This window comes from Cibotium barometz, chromosome 56 (genome assembly GCF_041138505.1).
Source record: "Cibotium barometz isolate CiBa-2024 chromosome 56, ASM4113850v1, whole genome shotgun sequence".
In the NCBI taxonomy this organism is placed as follows: domain Eukaryota; kingdom Viridiplantae; phylum Streptophyta; class Polypodiopsida; order Cyatheales; family Cibotiaceae; genus Cibotium; species Cibotium barometz.
In genome coordinates this window covers 18,570,013-18,585,694 of record NC_141101.1, presented here as the reverse complement: position 1 = coordinate 18,585,694, position 15,682 = coordinate 18,570,013, and the positions used below count along the sequence as shown (strand labels likewise).

At 45.2% G+C, this 15,682-nt stretch overlaps 2 protein-coding genes across 3 annotated transcripts in view; both read left to right on the top strand.

Annotated features, from left to right (window-relative positions):
• Positions 1 to 15,453, top strand: part of LOC147606981 (protein arginine N-methyltransferase PRMT10-like) — a 30,462-nt gene extending 15,009 nt beyond the window's left edge. For both annotated transcript variants that reach the window (XM_086790969.1, XM_086790968.1), the window contains exons 4-8: positions 11,524 to 11,713; positions 13,059 to 13,244; positions 13,373 to 13,456; positions 13,565 to 14,126; positions 14,228 to 15,453. In XM_086790969.1, the coding sequence (XP_086647095.1) occupies positions 11,524 to 11,713; positions 13,059 to 13,244; positions 13,373 to 13,456; positions 13,565 to 13,747 (643 nt within the window). In that variant the 3' untranslated portion in view covers positions 13,748 to 14,126; positions 14,228 to 15,453. The remainder of the gene's footprint in view (positions 1 to 11,523; positions 11,714 to 13,058; positions 13,245 to 13,372; positions 13,457 to 13,564; positions 14,127 to 14,227) is intronic.
• On the top strand, positions 869 to 1,967 carry LOC147606982 (uncharacterized). Its single transcript, XM_086790970.1, has one exon. The coding sequence runs from the start codon at positions 983 to 985 to the stop codon at positions 1,832 to 1,834; it is 852 nt and encodes a 283-aa protein (XP_086647096.1). The 5' UTR covers positions 869 to 982; the 3' UTR covers positions 1,835 to 1,967.
• Positions 15,454 to 15,682: the final 229 nt, after the last annotated feature.

The following is a 15,682-nucleotide window of genomic DNA, read 5'->3' as shown; positions in this document are numbered from 1 at the left end:
CCCTTGGTCCCAAGACTTTGTGAAGGATTGGTGATCTTTACAGCGTGAGCCATGCTTGAAGCGGTGCAAAAGGATTTGTTCTGGAACCATCACTTTGGCTTTGTCGACAATATTAGGTTCCGGTTTATCTTGGACATATGTGGGGGGAGGTCCTGCATAGTGCTTCAACCAAGAAACAGTGAAACACATCATGCATAGTCTAGCTAGAAGTAACTTCAACTTCATGGACACCTCGGTGATCTTCTTCAGAATGGGAAAGGTCCGAAACTTCGAAATGATAACTTTAGGCATCGCTTGCCGACTTGTTTCAACGTTTGTTCCATAATCCGGAGATTACTCAATCCCCTTCTGTTACGACCCTGTGTTTTTCTCTGGTGCCGCCTGCTGCCCCTGCTGCCCTCTCTCTTCAAACCTGCTACATACACACTCTAGTCTCTCTCTCTTCGAACCTGTGTCGCCTCCCTCTCCCGCCTGCTGCCTCGCCTGTTGCCCTCTCTCTCTCTTCGAACCTGTGTCGCCTCCCTCTCTCTCTCTTTGAACCTGTGTCGCCTCCCTCTCCTGCCTGCTGCCCTCTCTCTCTCTCTCTCTCTTCGAACCTGGGTCGCCTCCCTCTCCCGCCTCTCTCTCTCTCTCTCTCTCTCTCTCTCTCTCTCTCTCTCTCTCTCTCTCACTACGCCCCCACAAGCTCTTCTCTTCTCTCTGCTCGCCCCAAAAGGACTCGGCCATCTCTCTCTCTCTCTCCTCGTAGCCCCCTCCCGCCACTCACTCTCTCTCTCTCTCTCTCTCTCTCTCTCTCTCTCTCCCCCCCCCCCCCCCGCCTGCTTCCCTCTCCCACCTGCTGCCTATCTTTCTCTCTCTTCGCAACAGCCCCCTCTGGCCTCGCTCTCCGTGGGAAGTGCCGCAGACACGCACGGAGCTCTTCCTATGGCCAAGGGTTAATTAATTTTTAACTAGAAACCAGCCTTTTTCAGCCCAAGACAAGATGGAGAGGATCGACATTGAAGACTTGATCAAGGCAGCCATCCAACAACACAAGAAAGAGACGGACAATGCAATTAATATGGTCAACCGGAGCCTTCTTGACAAAGTCAAGAAGCTTGAAGCACGGATAGCAGCCCAAGATGCAGAGATCGCAAATCTCAAGAAGGAGATAGAAGAAGCACGTGCTCAACGTAAGCTTGAGGAAGGTGAAATTCAGCCCGTCATGATGGAGGAGCTGAACACCATCAAGGCCCAAGTGAGAACACTTAAAGAGGGAGAAGAAAAGAAGGCCCAGGAGACCTCCTCGTGGGTGGAGGTGCTCACGAAGATGCAAAAGCAAGTAGATGAAACGGAGAAATGGATAGAAGTGGTCAAGAAAGGTAAGAACAAGGAGGCCGAAAGCACATCTACCTCGAAGATTATCAACCTAACCATTGAGGAGGAACAAAGAAGAAAGACAAGGGAACTTCATGTGCGGATCACGGGTCTTAAGGACAGTGACAATGTAGAGGAGGAAGCCAAAGATTTATACACACGCATGGGCATTTCGAGGCCTACACACACGGGGGCTCGGAGAGTGGGCAAGAAAGACAAGAATGGAGGAGAGAGCCTGAAGGAGAGAGCTCTCATTTTACGCTTTCCCACCTTGGAGGCCAAGAAGGATTTCTTGGCCAAGCGCTCCGCCCTTAAGAAAACGGGCATCTTTTTAGGAGATGACCTCACCTTGGCACAGCTAGCACATATGAGGGAGTGCATGCCGGAGATTAGGGCAGCCAGAGAAAAAGGGAAGCTAGCATTTTACAGAGGAGGCAGAGTGGTGATACTAGAGAGACGCAAGAGACGCACCACTTGACGGTGCGAGACCTACGGGACCAGTCTGAGACTTGCAGAATGGAACTGCAATGGAGCATTGAGATTGGATGTGGGGGCCTTTGAGGACAGCTTCAGAGATAAGGACATCATCTTCTACTCGGAGACACATCAGGCCCTAGGCAGCACATTACCGAGAGTGGCGGGATACAGATGGGAGACGACTTGTAGACAGGAGGCCCGTTCAAAGCATGGTGGTCGCGGATTTGGAGGAGTTGTAGTTCTTTTTAGAGAGGAGCTTCAGCCACTCATCCATGTTATGCGCCGTGATGAGAGCGCGAGGTACATGTGGGTCAGAGTGAGGGCAGATGAGGGTAGACCCCTATACATTGCTATATGTTACTTTCCACCCAGCACATCTCAAAATCCACCGTAAAGGAGAGAAGTCCATGATCCACCGTAACTCCGATGGGCCTGGGCCAGTCGCAAAATCTTGGATACTCGGGATGAAGGTTGGCGAGGCTAAAACATAATCCACTGTGCTGGCCCCATGTCTCTGTGGAAAGCAAGTAAAGCCACTGGCAAGTGGATACCTCTCTAGGCCATTTAAAATGGCCAGCCCATGTGCAGTCCCCATCTCCAAGAGGTATCTCCCATACTCAATACACTCCACCTCATCCTGTGATCTCCGGGTCAAACACATATCCTCCACATCTATCTCTCTCAACATCTCCTCCGAAGTGTCAAAGAAGGAGGTCTGGTACTCCCTGGAGAGCTCCCATATGTCCTCATCTAGAATCATATATGGAGATTGCCCCTTGGGCGCTGCATAGACCATGTGTGAGGGGTTTCCTGGGACTTTTAGTACTTCCACGATTGTGCCGGTACTCAAGTCTGGAGATCCGAGCCTGCCGACTAACTACCGCACCATTATGATTGGTCACTCGCTGGCCAAGCTATATGCCTCTATTCTTGAGCAGGAGTTGAGCAGATGGGCAGAGAGACAAGGGATCCGAGCTCAGGGACAAGCTGGTTTCAGGAGATTCTCTACTTTGGATCATATCTTTACCCTCAGGGCTATCATTGAGGAGGGCAGAGCACATGGGAGGAGGTTCTACTATGGATTTCCGCAAGGCCTTTGACACAGTGCCGAGAGCTAGACTGATGCGCAGCATATGTATCCAAAAGATAGAGTTCATGGGAGGATTATATTCCTATGTTAGAATTTGCATATAACAGTACTAAGCATACGAGTACAGGTTTTAGTCCTTTCATGCTTATGTATGGGTTTCAACCTAGATCACGTGTTAGAGTGGGATTCTCAGGACTTCAGCATGATGCAGCACGTAATTTTTTGCATGATATGCAAGAAATGTTACAAGTTGCGAAGGAATCTATTAGAAGTGCTCAAGACCGAGACAGATTTTATTCTAATAGACATCGTTCACCCAGAGAGTTCTATGAAGGAACGATGGTGTATTTGCGAGTTGCGAAAGATTCCGAGACTTAACGGACAGGTCGATCTCCGAAATTATCCCCTAGATACTGTGGACCATTTCGTATTACACGACGGATTGGTTCAGTTGCATATGAATTGGATTTGCCTTCTCATGTTAAAGTTCATCCTGTATTTCATGTCAGTAGACTTAAGGAAGTACTGGGTGGAACAGACCAGTTAGTTACTCCTCAAGAAATCATAGATGTCGGGCACATGACATTTGTTCCACACGAACCTGAAAAGATTCTTGGATTTCGTGAAAGAAGGTTGCGTAATACGCTTATCACGGAATGCAAGATCAAGTGGAAGAATCATGTTGAGGAGGGCGCTACATGGGAGACATTGACTACTCTTCAGAGAGATTACCCTGGCTTTTTAGTGAGCTCAGGAGTGAGCTCTTAGAGGAAGGGGAGTATGTCATGTGCACAGTGTGTATCTACCGTGTGCTACACGCACACAAGAATAGCTTCGAGGTTTGGGGAAGCTTGGAGCTAGGCAGGTTGATTGGCGAGCTGAGATAGGGATAGACTAACGGGCGGGCACCCAAGTATGGACGGGCGAGCGTCCAAGTGTGGACACCCGATGACCAGCCAAGAGCCTATAAAAGGGTGGCCAAGGTTAGTCATTAGTCATATAGAGTCTCGCGTGATTTGTGAGAGCTCTATGGTCAGGAGCCTGGATCTAGTGCAGACGTGCACCTGCTTCATGCAGCGGAATTAGCTCAGCTCGTGGCTCGGTGGGGACAGCTAAGTCTGTGGGCTTGTCCACGACTGTCGTGGTTGGGAGGTGAGTCAGGCCTGCACCCCCTTCTTGTTTGTTTGGTTTGTTTGCAGGTTTCGAGTCTCGTACCAGGAGCGTTCTACGAGGAGGTCCTATGGGGATTTGACAATCGTAGTCGAGGCTCTTGCCAGATCAGTGTCCTACATTCATAGCACCTGGGAGCTTCCCCGACACCAGTATGCATGACTTGCTTTAGAGTCCTCTCGTCAGCTAGCCATGGAGGGAGACACTTCATGTTGGTATGCGTAGATAGCATCCTGGTTTGACCTCCATGGGTTCAGTTTAGACAGACTTCCACCCTTCCAGTACTCTCTGGAGGCACCCTCTCTCACCTTGACAAATTCTGAGATTAGTAGAGTCATCAGACAAGACCTCATTCAGTTGGACACTAGGAGGACCTGGCTAGAGCCCTCACAGGAGTTGGGGATGAAGATGGCTTTCTATAGAGACCATCTTCTCCGCACCATTGAGGATGGCTCTATACTTAGACCGAGCTACATGGATACCCATCTGTCTCATGGATTGAGGTGTGCCATTGGGTAGATCCGCACCTCTTCACATCAGTTAGAGATAGAGACAGGCAGATTTAGAGGCATACCTCCAGGGGACAGGATTTGTCAGATTTTTTGGATAGAGCCAGAGACGGAGGAGCACTACATCTGTCGCTGCACAGCATATTATGAGATTCGAGGGCGCTACCATTGCCTTTTCAGAGAGGGATTTGGACCACTGGCTAGAGTCATGGACTATTGTGATCAGCGATGCTTGGGTTTTTATCTCCTGCAGATCCGCAGGCTGAGAGAGTCCATTATTAGGAGCAGATGCCCGACTGGCAGGGAGTCCACACAGAGAGATTACTGACTTCTTTAGAGGTACTACCCGGCCCAGCAGTGGGCACCCCGTGGGACTCTAGTTGAGAGAGCTATTTAGTTGGGCAGATCCAGACGCCCAAGGGCTCGCGGATCCTCACATCGGAGACGGTGCCTACATCGGAGGATTCAGAGCATCATTGCAAGGCATCGGGATCGTCCGACTAGGCATCTCACTATGGCAGATATCCAGGCCATCCGGCAGAGACCCATGCTAGAGCTCCTAGGATGATTACCACTCCAGCCATATACTATTGTACTCACTGTCACTTTTGTACTCCCCCATATTCATGTATTCATGTATCCATGTACTCATGTACCCCATTTTGACTAGTAGTATTAGCTTCCCACTCTCCCTAGTTGCTGCTTCCGGATACTTACCTTTAGTTCTTTCTTTTCTTTTCCAGACAGTGTATCAGATGTCCACTTTGGTCTCATAGGTCACTTTGGCCTTTTGAAGACGTTAATATAACATTTCATTTCATTTCATTTATGGACAACAAGCAGGTGGGCACGAGCACGGGATGGACAGTGTGAACAGGCATCAGTTTGGATATGAAAAGGAAACCCATATGTGTGGCCAGCCCAAGTGTGAAAGGGGACAAAAAAGGATTTTAAAGTTTATAAGGTTTTATGACCTTTGATGATTAAAAATCATTATTATTTGGAAGATGCGTTTTTGCTAATCGCTTTTGGGGTTTTGGAGAAAGCGAATCGCATCCTGGTTATTTAAGCGAAGGGTGGCGGAGTCCAGGAGAGGTGGTTGTCGTGTGGTGCATGGTGTATGGCGCATCCCCCTCTTGAGCGATCGCGATGGTGTGTGGTATATGCGGGCGCATCACCTTGGAGCAGGCCACGTGTGGGCGCCAGGCGGCTGCGCTTATGGAAACAGCCAGCAACCGGTGCCAGGCGGCTGCGCGTATGGAAACAGCCAGCAACCGGTGCCAGGCAGCTGTGCGTATGGAAACAGCCAGCAACAAGCGCCAGGCGGGCTGTACGTGTGGAAGCAGCCAAGCGGGCAGTGTTTAGCAGCGTGGAACAGGCCGGAGAGCACGCATGGGCTGCTGATTATGCGCGCCACTATGCTATGGGCGAACCTCTGCAGCGTGGAGCAGGCCTCATACTGGTGTGGTGGCTGCGTGTGTGGAAGCAGCCAGGCTTCAACTTTCAGCAGAGAGCTATGGTGCAGGTTCTTACCGAGCTTCTGCTAGAGGGCTATGGTGCAGGTTCTTACTGAGCTTCTGCTAGAGGGCTATGGTGCGCAGAGAGCTTAGTCGAAGGACCGGAGGATGCTCTACCATGGAACCGTGATCCATGATCAGAGCCTGGTTGATGGCATGTCTGGAGCTATGGCCGGTGGCATCTCTAGCACTGTCACCTCACAAGCTGTGGCAAGAGGCCTTACTCTCCAAACCTTTTTGGTGCAGGAGAATAGAGATAGGCTTTTCTCTTTCTCTCTCTCATTGTGGATTGCAAGCCTTGTTTCAGAGATTGGGATACAGAGGATCAAGATGCATAGGATGATGTTCTTGGAAGAGATGTGTTGTTGCTCTTCGTCTTGGACATGTGTATTCAGGGATTGCTTGACACGTCTTCTATCTTTCTCTCTCTAGGTTTTGGCAACCGTGCTTGGATGGTATATCTGTCATGGAAACAGGACATTGGGTTTTCGAGAGGAAACAGGACTTTGGTATCGAGGAAACAGGCCTATGGTTTATGGGATACAGGTCTTTGGTTTATCGGATACAGGTCTTTGGTTTCATGTGGAAAGAATGTCCTTGGATTCATGTGAACAGGTTGTAGTTTTCTCGAGGTAACATGCAAGCTGTGACTATAGGGAAGGAGTCCGAAGGACATATGGTTTGGTACAGCCCTACTGCTGTTTGGGAAAGGGTTTGAGGGATCCATGGTAGAGATGGAGAAGACCTTTTCAAGCAGGGAGATTTTGTACAGGTGTGCCTTCTCTATGGAATGCTTTGCTGTAATAACGAGAGTTCTTATTTGGAAGTCCTGGGTGAAGCTATAAGGAATCCTATTGGTAGAGGATTCTACAAGTTGTACTTTGTACTCAAATTTTTGATCAAGTAAAGAAATACCGCAAGGGGCGCCACTGCGTTTTGGGGCCAATCGGTGTCCTTGTACTATTTGCAAGAGCACTCTAGTTCCCCCTGTTTGTTTCCTTTTCCAGGTACCCATGGGTGATGAAGTGTTTTGTGTGTGAGTGTTTGTTTCACTGCTCTTTATATTTCTGAAGACTGGTTTCACCTTCCGAGAATTTCACATCCCTTCTGTCCTTGTTGGCTTGTCGAAAATAGGCCTCTTGTGCTTTGGCCAACCTATCCTTCATAGACTCCAAAATCTCCTAGTACGACTCCGTCAATTGGTTAGCGTTAGGTGCTAAAGACGACGTCTTGATCAACATTGACTGGAATGGTCTTCCAAACGCTGCCTCATATGGAGTCCTGTCAATAGCTAAAGAAAAAGAGTCATTCAGAACAGCTTGAACCAAAGTCAAACATTGTTTCCACTTACCTTTTGCTGATCATGGACATAATACTTTAGCATGTTGAATGCCAAAATCTTTGTTTGGTCGTCCGTCTGTGGATGGAATGCATTGGAAAAATTCAACTCAGCACCAAAACTATCAAACAATGCCCTCCAAAAATGATTAGTAAACTTGGCATGGTGATCTGGTACAGTGGTCCTAGGTATGCCATGAACTAGGTACTAGTGCCGGATAAACAACTTTGCAACATCTCCGACAGTAACATTAGATCTCCAAGGAATGAGTAAAACAAATTTGCTCAAACGATCAACAATTAGCAAACACTGTGTGTTACGCTTACCTGGACTGGGAGGCAAATTTGCCCCAAAATCCATAGAGATATCTTGTGAAGGGCCGTCGAGAATTGGCAATGGTTGTAACAAACCCCCATTCTTTCCGTGCGATGCTTTCACCTTTGACAAATTGGATAATGTTGCACATAAGTGAACATGTCTCGCCTCACTTTGGGCCATTAGAATTGCCTCTTGATTTCTCCAACATTGAGTTCATGCCCCTATGACAACTAGTGAGGCATCATGGGTGTCGTGGAGAATAGTTGCCCAAAGTTGCTCCAAGGCACAGGTCGACTTTTGTAGAAAAGTTAACCATCCCAAATCAAGAAATGGCACGGTCTTGTGGCATCCAATGCTTGTTTCCACTGAGTATCGAATTCATTGGAATTTGCATACTTGTGTTTCATCTCGTCTAGTCCTGTACCAACGAGATCTATCCGTGTGGATTGAATGTAGGAAACGGTTCCTTTTTGCTTAATACATTGGCCAGTGGGTTGGTCTTGCCTGGAGATACTCAATTATGTATTGTTGAAAGATCTGGTTCTAGCGGTGCTGTTGGTCACTCCATTGCACTTGGCATCGTCTAAAGCCAGTGTAGTGCCTAGTGATCAGTGCAAACCCCAAAATCGTGCCCATATAGGAAATGTTTCCAATTCTTCAAGGCTTGGATCATGGCAAGTTGTTCTCGATCACATATCGAGTAATCACAGCAAGGAGTTCCCGATCATAGACGGAGTAATTCTTCTCTGTAGGGATCAACTTACGAGACATGTAAGTAACTGGCTGCGCATTGGTGATTACTTGGAATGGATCATCCCATGAGGCAAGCGTTGAACAAGGGGCTTCTTCTAAAGTAAACTTGAGGTCCTTTGAAAGCCTGCAGAGTCATGTGGATGGGCTGCCTACGGGTCTTGACATCTTTGAGGAGATCTGTGAGAGTTGTGAGAGGTCGGAGAACTTGTCGATGTGGGTGGAATATGCTTGGCAAATCCCCACAAACGACCGTGTATCATACGCTGTTTTTGGAATCTCCCAACTCAAGATTTCCGCCACTTTGGCAGGATCTTATCGGATGCCCTCGCCACTAATAATGTATCCAAGGTAATGAACCTTGAACAAATAAAACTCCAATCAATGCCGATTTCTTTTCATTGACATAAAGCTCAGTGCTTTTGAGCAACTTCATCAATTTATCCACGTTAGTGTCATGTTGCGCAACTGGAGTTGAAAATATCAGTATCTCACCTAAGAAAATGAAGACACACTTTCCAATCAAGTCACTAATCACACGCGTCATCATGCGGTTAAATATTGTCGAGGCATTTGTCAGTTTGAAGGGCATGACCACAAACTCGTAGTGGGCCCGTTCAGTGCGGAAGGCCGTCTTTGGGATGTCCCTCTCCACAATCTTTACCTAATGGAATCCACTTTTTTAGGTTAAGCATGTGGGAAATTAGGTTTGTGTGAGCTGAAACAGCTATGGAGGATGGAAGCATTAGGTTTATGGTTAGTTAGCACAGAGCTGAAGCAACAACTATGGGGGATCAAACAAATCCATGTTGTTTGGTAGTGTGTGCAGAGAGAGAAAGCTAGAAACGTGAGAATAATATTTCTATTGTTTGATGTGTTAAACTTTCAAGGAGTACAATGCTTTTATAGGCTTTAGAGCCTTATCTTTTGACACAACACACTAGGGCAATGACACATGGCAAGTGCCTATGACATCATTGCTTATCACATTCACACATAAAACGGCTATAAGAGGGGATTCACATACATAAACACACTAAGCCATCTAAGGATTGTTTCACACATACATGGACACATAAACACATACATACAAACATATAAAGGGAAAAAAACACACACAGGGATTATTTACCTCAGATTTTGGGGGATTCCCTAGATAGATAACCCATATTGACACTCACAAAACAGAGGAAATGATGGAAATTTTAGACCTCCCTTGAACGGGAATGCCGGTGAAGACGCTGATTTCTTGTAGTGACACTTCCAGGCTAGTGCCGAAGTATCCTCCATAGTGCTAGCCAAAAACAAAGATGGCGCCTTTGCAAGACAACCAAAAACAATCTCCAAATCATTAAAGATCATGCTTGACCTGCTACTCTCGTTGTAAGCCTGGATTGATACCATTCTTGTTGACTCTATCATGTCTTCCACCTCATTCTCATTCATGCTACTATGAATTCCTTCAAATTGTTGAGGAGGTTCCGGCATAAAACTGACGTCTTTCAACTTTTGTAACACAATTGAACATGATGTGGTGGCTTTGTCAAATTGAAAACCGATCAAATACTTTTTGGCAAATCAATGTTACTCCATAGATAAGCATTCCACGAAGAAGAAGATTCGTTGGTCTGCGTTGAAGAGAATGTGCAGCAATCCATAACAGACGCATACAAAAACATAGCCAGAGCCATCACCAAGAGCTTTTGCTTAACATTGCTTGCCTTTGCTTAGCCTGCACACTATGTTGTCGGTATGCTTATGGTGGACATCAACGAACTAGCGAGCCATGGGATTTATCAAACAAATATCTGATTGTACTTGTTCCATTGGATGGGGCCAAGCGTGTAACATTGATCTTTGACAAGAAGATTTTGTGTAGATTGAGAAGAATTTTGCGAGATCCATTGAAGAACCGAATAGAAAACTTGAAGATGGACGTGATCTAGGTGGAGCTTGGAGATGATAATTTCCCCTCTTTTCTAATACAAGCAGGATGAGATGTCACATGCATCTGTCCTTAGACGCTTGTACCATGACAGTTGAGGACACTTGCACAGGGTAGTTAATGTATGCATGTGTATAATTAGGGTTAGCATCAGGACAAAATCAGTCGTAAATCAGAATGGTGTAGAAATTTGGAGGTTTGCAGCAATTTTGGGCAACCTAAGCATGTGCTAAACACCCTGGTCAAGGGGCCAAGGGTTGGGCACCTTTTTACTTTTTCCCTTGAGTAGATCCTTTGATAGTAGTAGTTTTTTCTACACTTGTAGGTGCCAATTGAGTGCCCACTCCATAGGCGGTATTTTTCCGTGGCCTCGGCCATGCACCAAGGGGTGTGCCAGCAGGGATTCGAACCCATGACCCCCTGGCCCCCTGGCCGTGTCAAAAGTCAAGAACCCATACCGCTGCACTGCCACCCTGTTGGCGGTTGGGTACCTTTTCAGCCCAGTTTGAACATGTTTACTGAATTTAATGACATTATTTTAGGGCTAACAAAAGGCTGTCCGACTGGAGTTACTTGGACAAGGTTTTTTCCTTTAATTAGGACCCCTAAATCTGCATTCTACATATCTTTTGGAGAAGCCAGGAGAGAAGGAGAAATCAGGTTTCAGTCCAGACTAGCAGTAGAGTTAACACATAAGAAATCTAGATGTTGCAGGCATAATTGTAAGTATTTCATTTTCAGTTCATCACTTATTATATGCAAAAGTTTAGGTTGATCAACCCAGCGCTGGGAACGAAAGCAAGACACTTGAGCATGGGCACTTGTCTTCACATATTATTGCATCTTTCCATTTGCACAAGATTCTACGACACTTGAGCACGGGCACTTGTCTTCACATATTATTGCATCTTTCCATTTGAACAAGATTCTACTTGCTTAGTGCGTCTAAGGAGGAAGACTCCGGAGTAAGATGCTTTTCCGATCAATTTCTAACTTCAAAAATGTTAGCAAGAAATTGTTGCTTTGATGTAAATCATTTGTTGGACTTGCAGGTACCCTAGTCATGCAAGAATGTGGGTAGCTCCTATGAAATCAGATCTTGGGGAACTAAAAATGCAGGATTATGAAAATGTGATGGCTGATTGGGATGAATTCACCCAAGATACTCAAGATTTTTATGGTGTGGATATGAGTGCTCTTACAGATTCCTTTCGCGAAGAGCAAAGGAAATACTACCTGCAGGTAAGAGACTCCCTGAATAGTCTGCAGATTGATTGAAGAAATAAAGGGCTCAGAGGGAGGGGAATGTGAGAAAAATTGAGTAACGGGATTCTGTTTAGCACTGGTTCTTGGAGGGCATTTATGCATTTCAATGCCTCTTAAGTGCTATGCCCTGCAGCTCAGTTCTGGTCCACATTTGGGCACCTGTGCTTATTGACATGTCTGCTTAAAATTTGCCACCCGAGTCTGGTCCTCACATTTGGACGTCTGTGCTGGTGTTTTATCTGCTGGAAAACTGCTGTAAACAGCCTGCCAATTGGGCCTTCCTGGTTATTGGCATTTTCTTGCAACCCTGCTCCTGGTGCTTCCTGCTTCACATTTGAGTTGGCTGCCTCACAGTGGTACACCCTCATCCTTGGCAGTGCAGCCTACAGCTACCCCTTTTTGCATACCCAACTTACATTCTCATTATATATTAGGGCTCACAAATTCAGCTTTTATGCTCTCATCTGTCAAGCCTATTACCTAGAAATGTCCTCATGCAAATGTATGTGGAAGGAGCTATCCTTTTTCATTGCTTTATGGAAGCACCTCAATCTCAGACGACTCAGAGAGGTATAAACCATTGGCTTCATGCATAGTCTATACCATACTCAATGAACAAAGATGGGTAAAACATTGAGAGAACCCTATTCCATGGCAAGGTGGTTATAAATGATAGGTATGATACACACAATATGTGCTGGATATGAGTACGGTAAGTAGTATTGATAAGATTGAGGTATGTCAAGTACGCCATTCTTTTTTAGTTTGACTAGTAAAAATATAAAATGTGGTATGCTGAATACGATCGTGTACAATATGCGTGCAGGCCGCATAGCAAAGTACATGGATGCATGGATGAGTCATAGGGGGCGCATAATAAGGTCTAGGAATTTATAGAACCTTGTGCATTTTGTATGGCACACAGAACGCCCTGTATGGTACGTGTGCGGTATGAAAGTGCAGTACGGATCACGTGGTTGAGTAGGAGTACAGAATGCAACTATGTTTCATAGTCAGTTAACTTGAGTCAAAGGAAGGCCGATGTTGGTCAACACAAGTTAAATGCTGGTCAACTTTTGCCAACCTTTTTTCACCATAATGCCTGCTTGTGAACATTGAACTACCAAGTGCTTAAAAACAGTTCTGTAGGTTTCTAGTCGAGACACGAAGCTGAGAAACCTACATAGCTGTTGGCTATTACGAGTAGGGTAAAATATTCAATAAAAAAGGAGCTTAAGCATGGATTAATGAGTGAAGCTTTAAATTGAAAAGGCTAAGTGTTGGTTCTCATCTCTTCTTCTGGTGTGTTTTATCATGGCAGACATCTTTGTGGAATCACCTTTATCCAAATCAAATCATTGGAACGCCTGTAATTGTGAAGGAGTTTGACTGTCGCACTGCCACACTCAAAGATATTGCCAGTGTTCATTCTCCCTTTCAAATGGTACTAAGGGAGAGCCAGTCAAAACTTTCTGGCTTTGCTGGATGGTTCGATGTTCACTTCAAGGTAAACTCTGTTGACATACAAGTGTGTGAATATTCTCAATAGCATATGGTCAAATTTTTTTTTTTTCCCAGGAATTCTCAATTCAAATTTATACATGCTTTTGACTCCTGCCTTTTCTGGGGTTTCAGGGAAGTGCGAGTGACCAAGTGAGTCATGAAGTTGAGTTAACAACTGCTCCGAGTGCAAACAGAACTACTCACTGGGGCCAGCAGGTATGGTGCTGGAAAAGTCACAGATGGAGTGAGGCGGGTAAATCCATTCAATTCTGGCATTTGGCATCCGTGAAATGTGTGGGTCTAAACCTTGAAAATAATATGCAGGTCTTTCTTTTACACCCACCATTGGATTATGAATCTGGGGACATTCTCGAAGGCGAACTCAATATCACACGTGCCAAGGACAACCACAGACTGATGGATCTGAAGTTCCAACACAGATTGATAAAGTCCAGTGGTGGAGGAGCTGCTTCACCAATTACGTGCTCGGATTTCCACCTGGATTAATCAAGGGGGGCAGCCTGCATTGTATAAAATTGTGTGATATTGGCCTGGTGCGCTTGCACTTGGAAGGCAGATTCATAAAGAAATTTTGGGAAAAAAGATACTGGATCGTTATGTTTTTTGCCAGTTTGGACTCATAAAAATGATGAGCTGCCCATTGGTGGTACACGACTATCACTTTCTTAAGGGTTGATGATTGGGCTGGCTTTATACATATATGGGTTCTCTTTTGAAGGACTATATGTCCTGTCGTCACCTGTGATGCAGTTGAATTTTGTGAAATGTTAAGGACTATATGTCCTGTCTTCACCTGTGATGCAGTTGAATTTTGGCAGCTTCATACCTTTCTAGTAGCAACTCCGAAGTACTCCCAAGCCTGCAGGTAGTGGTCAGAACATTGCCTTTTTAAACACTCTTAAAACCCTTTCAAGGTAAAAACTAATCCTTTTTTTTTGTTTGTTTGTTTGTTTTTTTTTTTTGCAGGTTTTCATGGCTTCAAGGATAAAACTCTGATACATCTGCGATTGGTTGCATTTATCCCAACGATGGCAACATTCAGCTTTTTGGGCAGCTTTATATGTATCCATGTTGCTTATTGATTTACACACTTCGGAGATCTTGCAGAGGAATGTGACTTCTACAACCAAGAATACAAGTGAAAATTTCCCCAATTCACTGGCAATGAAGTGCCTGTCCTAATCTTTTTGCTGCTGTATTGATAGGTATGAGCAAAGTGATTATGGATGGATATAAGCAGGGTTTACGACCATGGATTTGATTAAAGGACAAGGCTGAAGCTGTAGCTTTTGCAATAGGGGGAGAGCGTGTCTCATAGTACTTAATCAACAATGCGATAAAATAATCATGCCACACAAGAAAAGATCACAGGAAACCTTAACAAGCTAGCACACCAAGATTTCTGACACAAATATGACAAGCTTCCCGTGTCATCGACCTACCAAGCAAGAGATTCAAGCTGTATCACAAGCTGGCGACTTAGTAACGTGGTTCTGTGACTTGCCACTTCGTAGCTCTATTAAGGGTCTTCCTTGTCTTTGGTCTTCAATGGAGTCCTCCCAAGTCTCCGAGTCTTCAAGAGTTCGCAAAAAAGCTTCTGAAGTCTTGTACTCTTCAAAATGAATCCCCTTGATTAGCTTGGTAAACATCCACACCACTTATTCAACGCATGGATAGTATCATCAAGCTTCTTTGGGTAGCTCCAAATGAATTAAAGACATGTTAGAACAATTGTAGGACATGTATAGTTCTAGATGGCCATGCAATAGTGTATGATTAGCTTGAAGGTGTTCGTACAGCCATAGCAACACGAGGTAAAAATTTTCAACAGCAAGCTAGAGAGGAAACAACTATATAGAGGCCTCGCAACCATAAGTTGGCCATGTAGTTTGTACAAGGGAGCTCCTTTTGAATGCACAACAGGAAAGGTTGAAGTGGAAGATTTTGGAGGGAGGTGTGATTGGGGCTAGATAAATCCCACATCAAGGAAGTTCTCTGGATTCTTATTCTTATCATTTTGGTATACTTTGGGAAATGAGCTGCTACGAAAATTGGACTCCTCTTATGTTATAGTGAATACATTTGAGGTGAAATACTTGCCTCTTCAGTATCATGGTTTATTGTTGTTATTTATGGTTGTAAGAATGTTTTATATACATGCCTTTGTGATAATAATATGGATGTTACACATGGTTTTGAATGTGTCAATGAGACTTTCTTTTGCGTAATTTTTGAAGTTGGGATTATTGGTAAGTGCAATATCCTTAGTTGAGTAATTCAGAGCTCATACACCAAGACTTAAGTAGATCTAACCTTGCTAGGAGAGAATCCAAAGCCACTAGTGCATGTAAGAGAGGATTTGCCCGATGAGAGGCTAGCAAAGACCTCTCATGGAGTTTTGAATAGGGCTATAGAGATGTA

Coding starts and splice junctions, on each gene's coding strand:
- LOC147606982 (XM_086790970.1), top strand. CDS start 983: ATGGAGAGGATCGACATTGAAGACTTGATCAAGGCAGCCATCCAACAA.